Source organism: Salvia splendens, chromosome 13 (genome assembly GCF_004379255.2).
Source record: "Salvia splendens isolate huo1 chromosome 13, SspV2, whole genome shotgun sequence".
NCBI classification, from domain to species: Eukaryota; Viridiplantae; Streptophyta; class Magnoliopsida; order Lamiales; family Lamiaceae; genus Salvia; species Salvia splendens.
The window spans coordinates 32,559,993-32,572,321 of NC_056044.1; the positions used below are offsets into that span (position 1 = coordinate 32,559,993).

At 39.6% G+C, this 12,329-nt stretch overlaps 2 protein-coding genes across 2 annotated transcripts; one reads left to right on the forward strand and one right to left on the reverse strand.

Annotated features, from left to right (window-relative positions):
• Positions 1-818: 818 nt before the first annotated feature.
• LOC121762903 (ubiquitin-conjugating enzyme E2 7) lies at positions 819-3,216 on the forward strand. Its single transcript, XM_042158927.1, has 6 exons — positions 819-978; positions 1,086-1,188; positions 1,791-1,888; positions 1,985-2,085; positions 2,598-2,675; positions 2,938-3,216. Exons 1-6 carry the CDS (start codon positions 930-932, stop codon positions 3,013-3,015), a joined length of 507 nt encoding a protein of 168 aa, XP_042014861.1. The 5' UTR covers positions 819-929; the 3' UTR covers positions 3,016-3,216.
• Positions 3,217-5,176: 1,960 nt separating this feature from the next.
• On the reverse strand, positions 5,177-8,429 carry LOC121762666 (ankyrin repeat-containing protein ITN1-like). The gene is made up of 4 exons (XM_042158621.1): positions 8,235-8,429; positions 7,113-7,610; positions 6,528-6,937; positions 5,177-6,435 (listed from the first exon to the last, which is right to left on the reverse strand). Exons 1-4 carry the CDS (start codon positions 8,254-8,256, stop codon positions 5,608-5,610), a joined length of 1,758 nt encoding a protein of 585 aa, XP_042014555.1. The 5' UTR covers positions 8,257-8,429; the 3' UTR covers positions 5,177-5,607.
• Positions 8,430-12,329: the final 3,900 nt, after the last annotated feature.

A 12,329-nucleotide genomic window follows, 5' to 3' on the forward strand; every position in this document is an offset into this window, starting at 1 on the left:
ATTTTTCTCAATTTTATAAGGTATGATTTGGATAAAATTATATTTAATATGACATTTAAAAAGTTCTACAATAACGAGATTAGTTATGAATTTTTGCATTATCTTAAACACAAATAACTTAACTATCTAATCAATTTAAAATATATGTACACCAAATCAAAAGTTAACTGAAACATTTCTAATTAAAAAATTGAGAAAAATATTAGAATTCATGATTTCTAGTTCTGAAATTGTAGGGTATACCATAATTAGATTAAAGTCATGATTTTTTATAGTAAGTTACTTATTGAAGTTAAAATTATACTAGGAAACAGTCAAACAATATTTTAATTTATAGATGACAAATCAATCTTAAATAATGATTTCAAAGATAAAACCAATAATTGAAATTAATAAAACTGTTATTCAGTGTATAAAACCAACGGGCCGCGGGCCGTTTCAGTGGGCTGACCAGCTTGCATAATATAAAATCATAAATCATTCGAATTACATTAAATTATCTTAACTTACAAAAATAAATATTATTGAATGCTATTAAAATTGGAATGTAGTAGTATTAATTTCACATATATTGAATTAACTTAAATGAATTATATTCAATTATTACTCCCTGTGCAATTAACTAATTATTTTGTGAATTTAGGCGTGTCTTGCTTCTATTTCCGAGCAAATATATATTCTAATGAAAATGTTATTTATTATTTGGAATAAGGCATAATATTCAACAAATTGGCCGACCCGATTTATACATGCGATAAAAAAGGAAAAAGTGCCGATTAATAAGTAAAATAAAAAGGCTGCTTTTTCTCTATATATATCCCTGCGCATAAATATACGTATTTATAAATTTTCTGCTGCTCATTCTTCCCCAATTCCCCAGCTTTTGCCCTTCAATTTTCAATATTTTCCCCTAAATTTTATATTTTTCGATGGCTTCACCCTCTCAAGCAAGTCTTCTCCTTCAGAAGCAGCTTAAAGGTGATTTTCTGATGATAATTTGATTGTTTTAACGATTTTCTGCCGGCGAATGGGTTTTATCTTTGTGTTAAATCTTGGGTTTAATGATCTATGGTTTTCACGCGCAGATCTGTGCAAACACCCTGTGGATGGATTTTCGGCCGGATTGTTGGATGAGACCAATCTGTTTGACTGGAGTGTTACAATTATTGGGCCTCCGGATACTTTGTAGTGAGTATTTAGTGTTTCAGTAATTAGGATTAGGGTTAATTCGATTATAATACGTTGTTTGGGTTCCATCCCGAGCTTGAATGATCTTGAATGTTGTGTGTGTGCTGGTTGTTATGAGTATCTTGCCTTGTGTCAATCTTGTAGAATTGTGTTTTTGTAATTGGGATTAGGGTTAATTCAACTGTGTCTTTTCGATTACAATATCTTGTTTGGATTCCATCTTGAGTTTGAATGATCTTCTATGTTGTGTTGAGGAATATGTTTATTATGCTTAGATTGATTGCGGATTACATATTTATGATCTGCACTTAATGATTCCAGCCTGATTGTTTTTTTGATAGGCTTTTGAATGCATAATGAATCAATGACCGAATGATGAACTCATGTGATTAAACATTGCAAGTATAGTATGTGCAGAATGGTATATATTGGTTAAAGATGTTACCTTTTTAACTAGGGAATATCAATTATTACATAGAGAAATTCCTTCAGTAGCTTCTCATATGATACGCGTTGCATTGAATGTTTACAACACCTGGCATTGGAGAAATATCAAAATTCAGTTTGAGTTTGATTCTTATGGTTTGAAAATAACGGTGCAGTGAAGGAGGTTTCTTCAATGCTATAATGAGCTTCCCATCAGATTACCCAAACAGTCCTCCAACAGTAAGATTTACCTCAGAAGTGTGGCATCCCAATGGTTTGTACTCTTGATCAATCATGATGCTTTACCTAGTTTGGTAGGTTCAGTTGTAATCTTTTCATTGTCTTGATTTTGGAGTAATTTGAGGTGCAGTATATGCTGATGGAAAGGTTTGTATTTCGATTCTCCATCCCCCTGGTGATGATCCAAATGGCTATGAGCTTGCTAGTGAGCGATGGTCACCTGTCCACACGGTATGGTCACCAATTAGCTTGCTTTGTCATACTTATGTCATATAAGTAGTAATTCTGGTTTAAATCTCATGTCCTAAAATTTACCTGTCTAGAGTTATTTTTTGGTTGTGTTGTGATTTGTGAAAACCATTAACCTTTCTTTGATACCGAGCGATGTTGGTTTCTAAGGTTTGGTAACTGAATTTCTATAGCTTTCTTTTCTGGTACTTTAAGGTTTATTTTTGTAGGTAAAAGTTCTTATCTTTTGAACGTAATGGGTCGCTGTGTGAATCTGGAGAAGGGTCAGCCTGAGCAAGGCTGGGTAATTGATTTTTAAAGTAGTTTTCAACTGCATAAAATAATGAAGGAGAAGTATAGTGTATATCTCACCTGCAAGTGTGCAAGTTTCTAATGCTTTCTCTCGTATGCATTCTGGTGTCTGTCATAAATCACAATTGCTATGAAATATTACCTCTTCACGTGTTCCTGACTTCCTGTTAAATCATAAGTTTATCCCAATTTTTATTTTTCAGGTGGAGAGTATAGTTCTTAGCATCATATCAATGCTTTCAAGCCCTAATGACGAATCTCCTGCTAATGTTGAAGCTGCTGTAAGTGCAGATGCACTAATTTTTTGCTCATTTTTCTTAGTTATTATTTACTACTCTCTCTCTCTAACTCTCACACACAAACACAATTTTGACTTTGTTAATTGATGTTCTTGTTGGAAGTGAAGTAAGTATATGATAGAAAATGAGTCAAAGTGGTCAAGACTTTTTTCTGTCATTTTTATTTGGAAGTCCAATCCGTTTTAAGGCATCTTTCAGCTGATATTTAGTACCAATATCTCTGTCTTTGGGTTGATTACTGCAGAAAGAATGGAGAGACCGAAGGGATGATTTCAAGAAGAAAGTAAGTCGTTGCGTAAGACGGTCTCAAGAAATGCTATAAGCGAAGTTACCAAATGCTGCTTCCTGCTTCCTTTGTTTCACCGACTTGTGCAAACAAGTCGATTTTGTAACAACCATACCTTATCATCTCTTAATGGCTTTTTGTGTTTTTGGCCTATATTAGATTCGAGTTTGTTCAAGTAGAATCCATTCACAGTTGCACATGAACTTGTTGAAATTCTATGGGAAATGTTTTTGACTATGTAATTATCTACTTTTCTTTGCACCCCTTTTGGTTTGTTGCTGCATAGTGGGTATATTGCATCATTAAATCTTTACATTTTCTTTGTTGCTTCTCTCCAAGGGCGTCGTTGCCCCTTGGTGAGTCAGCTTCTCCTATACTCGTCTCGCCCCTTGGTGAGTCGGCTTCTCCTATACTCGTCTCGAGCCGTATGAGAATCCTTGTGGAGAAAGTTGCTTGGGGAAGGAGTGGAGATGATGATAGGTTGGTTGAGAAGGTGCAAATTTGGGTTTTGGGGGTGGGGTGGGTTTGAAGGAAAAAATATAATGGTTCGGACATATTGCTGATCATAATTGCATAAAAAAGATTATATTTCTACTATTTTGCTGATCATAATTGCATAAAAAGATTATATTTCTACTATTGTTATTGACTGGATAGACCATGTGAGCATATATATGGACTACTAAACATTTACTTGAGGATTTGCTCTTAATCAAGAATTAGATTTGAGATCTACTTTGTCAATATCTTTGGGGATGTTTACCTTTTTCACATCATGTGTGGCAAATGTGTTAAGTTAATTTTGTAGTAATACAGTACAGAGCTATCATTTATGTCACCATCTTCTAAGAGCAACTCCGAGGGAGGAGGTAAATGGGAAGGTAAATCATGATAACTGTCAAATTTACCTCTTTTTGACAGAAAAACAGTCTCCAAGGGGAGAGGTAAATAGGAAGGTATTATACATTTTCCCATTTTGAGGAGGTATCTTTACCTCTCCACCAAAGAGAAGGTAAAATAGAAAAAATTGATTTTAACATTGGCGGGAGATAAAAGTTGCGGCAAAACCACTACAATAAAACTGAACATATATTGAATTCTAGGTTGTTAGTTTTATGAAATTAATTCCACCAACGAGAAACAGAATGCCATTAAATTCTAAACCCTAATTTTCGAAATAAAAAGACACCAAGAATAGATTTTCACCTCATTCACTTCTACTCCCAAAGCCAAGCAATTCCTTTTCAATATCAAGCAAACAAAAATCAAAGGTGTAAATATAGAAAATAATATAGGAGAAAGAGATCTGTGAGATTGGGGTAGTGCTTTGGTTATTTGCTTGAGCGATTGCGCCGAGATTTGTGAGATTGGGGTAGTGCTTTGGTTATTTGCTTGAACGTTGCGCCGCCTTCGTTCTGTAGAACATGCTGTGATATTTTTGTTAAATAGGGAGTATATATATTGGGTTCAAGTACCGCCCCATTATATCTAATAGTTTAGGTGTTTTTTCTGAAGAGAGGACAAACCAAGAAGACCTGTAGCATCACATCTTTGGTGAAAATACGCATTGTGAGCTACCACATCGTCAACAATTCGGCTAAAAAGAGGACGACTCATGCGGAATCTCCTACGGAATAAGTTTGCAGGATACACGGGATGCTCACAGAAGTAATCGCGATAGAGTCTTTCATGGCCTTCTTGCCTACCACGATGAAGCACTCGATGTCCCGGAATGGAGCCGCGATGGCCCCTCGTCCTCCGACGACTCATCTCTTCCTCTTGTGCAGCCGTTATAATGGCATCAAATTCATCATCCGAATCATTATTCATATAATCTAAAATATTTGGAAAAGGATTCATTTGGGCAGAAAACGAATTGTCCAGTAACTTATTTTGTTGCTTACATATAAGCTTAAATATCCATACTTTTTATATTAGTTAATTTTGAGGCATAGTATGATAGTACTTAAGATATTACCGTTGCAGCATTCTAGCAACTAATATTTAAAAAAATAATCATTTACCTTTTCATATACTACCTTTTATCCTTAGAGTTGCTTGCTTTTTGGAAAGGTATATTGCACTTTTTGAGAAGTATAAACATGATATACCCTTTTCATTTACCTTCTCCCCTTAGAGTTGCTCTAAGGAAATTAGCCAAAAAGAAGAGAGAAGAAAAATGGAAAAAGGCACAAAATTTACAATCTGGCCTTTGTTGAAAAGGCAATTTTAATACATTTAGCCAGAATTCATTTGGCTTACAAATACAGCAACAGAATTTACATATCTAATCAGTTTCAGACATGCGAGATAGCAATTCCAGTAAGCTGTCTTAGAAATCCCTGATCCAGTCATGCTATATCGACAACGAAAATGAACTCTCACGACGTGTTTTTGCCTCTATGAAGCCCTTTGACAGCGAACTACATATATAGCACCATCAGCAGCTAAGAAAGGTTAACATACCTCATGTCCAGAAATTGAGGGATATGCAGAGATGTAGTGGGAAGCCACAAGACGTTGGTCTAGACGCGATTGCTCCAGTCGCAACATCTCCTGTTTCGTCGTTTGAAGTGATTCTTGTGTAGTAAATGTAGTCTCTCCATTTCTGCAAGAGAATTTGATACCTCAGAGTGCATAAATCCTGTCGATGTCAGAATTAGAAAACTCAGAGTGATGCCATGAGTTTGAGCCACTCCGGGCGTGTTTCTCTCTCTTCCTCATCGACCTTATCCTCTTCGACCTCACCACATAGTAGGTCATGGTCCCGAGAACCCCAGCCATTATGACTCCTCCGACAACTGTGACCAGTATTGCAGCCCACTGATGCTTACGCCCGACCACAATGTAAGAGGAGGCTATGAATGCCACGGAAGTGCAGACGGAGGCCAGCCACATCAGTTTGTTGATGACCTCTACCACGCGTCTCTCAGCCTTCGTCTCGCCTCTAACCAACGTGATCTGAACCACGACGACAGCTAGGGATGTGAAGAGGGCAATTGCGTTGAAGATGAAGAATATTTTGAAGGAGATGCTTCCGACTACCACGGCCATTCCATGATCGTTGTCTCCACCAGGCACGGTGAAGATGGCCGCGAAGGCGACGGTTGCGAAGAGGACGGCAACGACGGTCACCGAGTTGGTGGCGTTGTTGATGCCTTCTCGGTGGAGCTTCCTCAGCTCTTTGGCGATGCCGTGGACATTCTTGTTCGTCCTCTTTGTTTGCTCGAGCTGGATGTGGACGTCCTTCTTGATTTGAGTCACGGTATTCCGCAGCTCGTCTCGAGGCTGATTCAATTCATTAGCTCTAACAGCACCATAACGACAAAGGCACTCCTTAATCTCAGATGACTCTTCAGATAGCGGAAGTTCTTCCGCAATGTCTAGAGATGTCTTGCCGTCTCGGTTCAGTGCATTCACATTGGTGTCGGGCAGGCGTAGTAACAGACTAACAATCTGCAAGGAACAATATCATTAAATCTTAATTCTTTTTAAATTTGTCAGCATAATATATTGTGAAAAGGTGAAGAAGACACAATTTTTTAAACCTTTGCTCGCTTTTTCCTCGTAGCTATGTGCAAAGCAGTGTTACCAAACTTGTCTGGGAGCATTACTATAGCTGCATCAGCATCTAAGAGATGTTTAACAACTTCCGAGTTAACCCCTTTAACGGCCATATGCAGTGCTGTCTGCCCCTTCTTGTCCGTCCTCCTAGCTAACTGAGGATCTTTGTCGAGCAACGCCTTGACAATGTCCGCATGCCCTTGTCTAGCAGCCAAGTGCAACGCGTTCTTCCCATTTGATCTAGCAATTTCTAGCAAGCTGCAGTCCTTCGACAGAAGCTCATCTACTACTGCACTATGACCTCTAGTAGCGGCAGTTATAAGAGGAGTTGCATTTGACGGGCCAATAGTTTTACTCAAACTCGGGTCATGATCCAACAGCACTTGCACAATTGCTACAAAATTAAACCAAAATTGGCTTCAGACACAACAACAGTTACATATATGGAAACATGAAAAAATCTGTTAGCTGTCTAATTCTTTATGAGATATATGAAATATAGAGAACAATAATGGAAACAGATCAAATAGAGATTATAAAATCGATCCGAGATTAGATTAGATATTCACCATGATGCCCTTGACTCGCAGCTATATGCAGAGGATCAAACAAAGACCTATTCTTCTTCGCGAGTGTTTCCTTGTTAGCATATTTTATCAGCTCCTTAACCACATCAAGATGCCCTTTATCCGCTGCAGTAAACAACGCCGTCTCTCCCAACTCATTACCCTCGCTCACGAGTGACGCCCTGATCTCCGCAACCTCCTGCTCAAATTCCGCACCACTCAAAGTCCCCACCATTTGAGAATTAATATCTTCGAGTATCTGCCTCACAGCTGCGAGATCACCCCTCTGAGCCGCCAAATGCAGCTCCGTATCATTGTGGCGCCCAGTCACCTGTTTCACGTACTTCTTTCTCCCAGCCTGGTCGATCCGCTTCCCTGAATTTGATAGAACCAGAGCTGGGGCAGTAGATGAAGATGGTGATGGCGCGGGTGATATGTCCGCCAACGGATTGTGGCTCTTCTTGGGGCTCACCAACACTTTCTCTATATCCCCATCAACAGCTGCAAAATCCAGTTTATTCATTAGACTACCATCTCTTATATTTTCCCAGAAATTACAAAAAAAAAATCACAAATTCTTCTACATCTCAGTATTCAGCTCATCAATTTACTGAAAAATTGATTTCCTTTCCCAAATTTCAACCCCTTCCATTCATATCACATCTTCTTCAAACAAAATTAGTAATCAAACAGCCAGAACTATGCATATAGTCACATCTTCACCATATTTCCCCCAATTCAGAAAATCAAATCCCCATCACACAAACCCACACAGATAGAGAAATTCTTTAATTAATCCCCAAAATAGACACAATTATACACTGCAAAACTAAATCAATAATACATTTCCACACACCTGGTAACAAAAAAAACCTATCCGTTCATCCAAGTAACAAAAAATAACAAAAAACCCCTAAATTTTTCCACCAAATGTACAAGCTTGAAGTCAAGCAAATTAGCAATTACCATATATTCTAATCAGTGATTAAAAAGCATATTTTGATAAAATTAAGCTTCGCATAAGATTGAATTCCAAATCTCGATGCAAGTTGCAAACAGAGACTAGTTTTGAGGACGATGCAGTGAAATTATGGGGAAAAGCAAAAGTAAAGAGTAGCAGCATACTTTCTTTGACGTGGGAAGACATGATCGCTGTAAGTCAAGCCAGAGATGACCGAGAAGCTGAGGATTTTTGGGATGAAATTTGAGTGAAGGTGCAAATTGGAAGAGGAAAGTGGGTGATGAGGAAGAAAGGTGGAAAAGGTCGAGTGCTAAACGACAGTAAAGAGGAAAGTGTTGGGAAGCCGACGCAGAGAGAGAGAGTTTTCTTAACTTTAATAAACGAATAATTATTTGATTATTAAATTACTAAAGCATCGCATCGTTGTCTCTTATCTGTCTGTTAACCGTCTCATCCCTTAACTATTCATGAGTTTTACTGTACTTTTCACTCCATCTCTTAACTAAGAGACAGAACCTGCAACCTTCCATCTCTTATCCGTCTCTTAACCATCTCTTAATATTACTATTCATTCAATTTCATTTTTTATTTTTTTCAACAAATTTAATTAATAAAAAACAAACTTCATTAAATAAAATAAAAATACAACTTAAAATCCTAAAAAAAATACATAATTAGATTTGTGGCAAAATAAATAAATAAAACATAATTTAAAATACAATTTTATAGAAATTAAAAAACTACTCCGTCGGCGAATCATCTCCCGAAAGCAGTGGCGGTGCACTCAAGCTACTTGGAGGCGGAATACAAATTTGTCTTTCCATATACTCAATTCCGGCAAGATGGACTTGGTATTGTGGAGGCGTCATGCGGGAAGTGTCCTTCATCGTGGCGGTCAAGTACATGGACAATAGGGTGTTCGAGCCCGAGCCCGCCTGGCTTGATTCGCCTTGGTCTCTTGCGGCCGACGGCGCACACGGGAGGACCCCCGGCATCGTCTGTCGTGCCCTCAACCTCCTGCGAGGCAGCCTCTTGTGCGGCGCTGCCCGAACCACCCCCACTAGACGAGTATTGGCCACCCGTCGTGTGCTTCGTGCGCTTCGAGGTCGAGCCCGAGCTGGACCGCACACCGTCGGCCCACCTTTCCTCGTCTTTAACGGCCTCCCAGACATCGACATGTCTGAATTCTTTGCCGGTGTCGTCGAAGTAGGCTCGCAAAGCCGATCTCAGATTGTCGGCTCTCGTGGCTCCGCTTTGGTAATGAGCCACTTCGTTCTTGTAGATGCCGCATAATTTTTTGACCTTCCTGTCCACTCGGTCAAAGTGAGCGCGAAGCATCTTCAATGTGCGGCGGCGGGACCCTCTTGGCTTGATCTCGTTGTAGGCCTCGGTGACTTTTTCCCATAAGCACTTCCGGGATTGTTGATTCCCGACGATGGGATCGTACGAGACGCTGATCCAGGCGTTGCACACCGCCATCGTGTCCTTGCAGCTGTACGGATGCCGACCTACATCCTCATCCTCCTCGGCCGCCTCCGCCTCTTCCTCCACGGCGTCGAATGCCCTCTGCCTCGTCCTCCTTCCGGATGGGGTTCATCCGGATAATCGTCCCGAATTTGGGATAATCCTTGCGAATACCTCGGGGCGGAGGGACGAGCGTATGCATCCACATCAAATTGGGGTGGTTGGTACCCCCGGCGTCGACGAGCTCTGGGTGCCCGGCGTAGACCAACCGGAACCGGAACCACCCAACACGTTGCACATGCCCCCCAGTCGCCAAACGCGTTGATGTCAAACCCGCCGGAGCCGCCATCGCCAGAGTTTCCGTCGCTGGACATTTGGTGATGAGAGGTTAGATGAAAATTGGAGAGGAAATGAAGATGATTTGGAGGATTTGATGTGTATTTGTGTGTGAAATGAGGATGAAATATGAGTATTTATAGAGTAAAAAAAGGAAAACGGTCGAAAAACGGTAATATTACAGTTTTCGATTTTTTATTTTTAATTAAATTCGATTTTTTTAAAAAATGATTTATTGCGTCAGCGTGATGAAGCCCACTCGCGGGCCGGTGAGTGGGCGTCACGCATGGCGCCGGAGCGCGCCACGTCGCGCAAGCGCGTGGCGAGACAACCCGCTAGGTGTCTCGGTGGGACCGGGACGAGACGGGCTGCAACGCGTCTCGCCGTCGTCTCGTATCGGCGGGATGAGATACAAGCCACCCACGAGAAGCGTTGCGAGTGGCCTAAACCATATCAATGTTTTAGTTCAAACCATGGATAGTGCGTAACATCCATCATCTATTTATCCCGATTTGCAAACACCATTCAAACAAGAGTGAACTACACTAAATAAAGCATAATTAAAACATATGGTTTCTTATTTAAAATTTTGAAATCATAAAGCATCAAATATTATTTAAATGAAAGTATAATTGAGTTTATAAAAGAAAATGGTGAGGGAAGAAAAAATGAAAAAATTAAAAGGATAGTAGAAAGGTCCAAAATGCCCTAAAACTTTAAATATTCACACCAGTGGTGCCTAGGGTTACTTTAGTCTTATCATACCAAAAATGATATAAAATTTTTTTAGGGACCACTGGTGCATTTTTCGACAAGATCAGAGACTATTAGTATAGTTCGCTCTTCAAACAATATCTAACATTTGGAAGAATTAAATCTTCCAAGAATTGAGCCATAATTAGCCACAGATATAATTCTTCTCCTCATTGTTTGGTATCCTAGAATTGGCCCAAGAATTTACCCAAAATAAAGATTTTGACCTAATACTATTATGGAATGACAAATTTACCCATCCACTCCCAATAATGAGGTGGAATGGTGGGGCAAATGAGTCATTCCAAGTCCAATTCTTGGTGGAGTCTTCAATGCAAACTCAATTCTTACCTATTTCGAAAGATTCAATTCTCCCCCAGTTCTTTTCTACAATGCGGGCCCTCTACCATTTGGGAGGCCCCAACAATTAATTAGTGTACTGTGAACAAACGTAATACCAGGAATTGGCCAATTGTTCCGTAGTGAACACGCCCTAAATGTTTTCATTGTACATGAGAGTGGCCCAACGATAGAATGATAATACCCCGATGTCAAAGGTTTCGAGTTTAAATTCATGGTGACGCGGCTTTAAATTTATATTACTCCCCATTTATTCACTTATAAAATGTAAATTATAAATCTTTACGATAACAAACCATAAAACCCTGATTGAACGACAGAACTGAAAGGAACCCACAAATTAGAGATGGACAAAAATATCCAATATCCAAAAATTTGTTTATTTTCACAAGAAATTTAGTATTGCAACTATAAACTTAACAAATATAAAATGAACAATTCAATTGGTATCTTTATGTTCCAAGGTAGTTAAATCATTTTTTTAGACACGTGATTTAAGAAATTGACGTGTAAAAGTTAAAGTGGAGAGCAAAGTATGAAAGAGAAAGAGGGATGAAAGTAAGAGTTAGAATAAAGTGTTTGCTTAAAAAGTAAATGACTCAACTAGCGTAACGTGTTTTCAAATTATACTATTGGATGCAATTTCAACAAAATTTTCAGATTAGATCGAATTTCATACTTGTATTTCAGATTTTCTACAATTCGATTGGATCAGATTCATTTCGTATAAAACTTTGAATTTTCAAAACGAATCTCATCAACCAAAAAATCCAATCTGAAATCTAAAATGTTCACTCTTACTGCAAATGACCAAAAAGGATGTAGAAATGAAGAGAGACTGTTATGGATCATTGTTTTTCACAAGGTAGGTGTTTGCATATATTATGAAAGACAAAGACTTCCCCCTCTCCCATCCCCACACACATCTTCCCCATACACACTCACTAGCTCGTGATCTAGAGTTAGAGCGTCCACTATAACGTGGACGCGGCTATAGCCGCGAGCGGGGCGGAAGCGGGGCGGCTTATAGTGTGAAGGGTGTCCGCCGCGGGGGTGGACGCGGCGGGTGGAGGGAGGGGCGGCGGACGCGGAATCGCCGGGTGCGGGGCGAGGACGCGGCGGGGGGCTATAGCCGCGCCTATAGGCGCGGCGCCTATAGTGGGGGAGGGAGGCCGCGGCGGCTGCTAAGAAAAAAGAAGAAAGTCTTATTCTTTTGGCTGACGATTTTGTTTATTTAGCATTTGACACTTTGTTTATAGTTTTAGACAATGTATTGGCACTTGTATCAAGATTTTATGTTCACTGTATGCTTCTCCAATCCTTTTGTGGATATCTACTAGAAAATC

Coding starts and splice junctions, on each gene's coding strand:
- LOC121762903 (XM_042158927.1), top strand. CDS start 930: ATGGCTTCACCCTCTCAAGCAAGTCTTCTCCTTCAGAAGCAGCTTAAA. Junction 1,889..1,984: donor AGAAGTGTGGCATCCCAATG/GTTTGTACTCTT, acceptor TTTGAGGTGCAG/TATATGCTGATGGAAAGGTT. Junction 2,086..2,597: donor GATGGTCACCTGTCCACACG/GTATGGTCACCA, acceptor TTTATTTTTCAG/GTGGAGAGTATAGTTCTTAG.
- LOC121762666 (XM_042158621.1), bottom strand. CDS start 8,256: ATGTCTTCCCACGTCAAAGAAA. Junction 7,611..8,234: donor GTCTTCCCACGTCAAAGAAA/GTATGCTGCTAC, acceptor TGGATTTTGCAG/CTGTTGATGGGGATATAGAG. Junction 6,436..6,527: donor CGAGGAAAAAGCGAGCAAAG/GTTTAAAAAATT, acceptor TGTTCCTTGCAG/ATTGTTAGTCTGTTACTACG.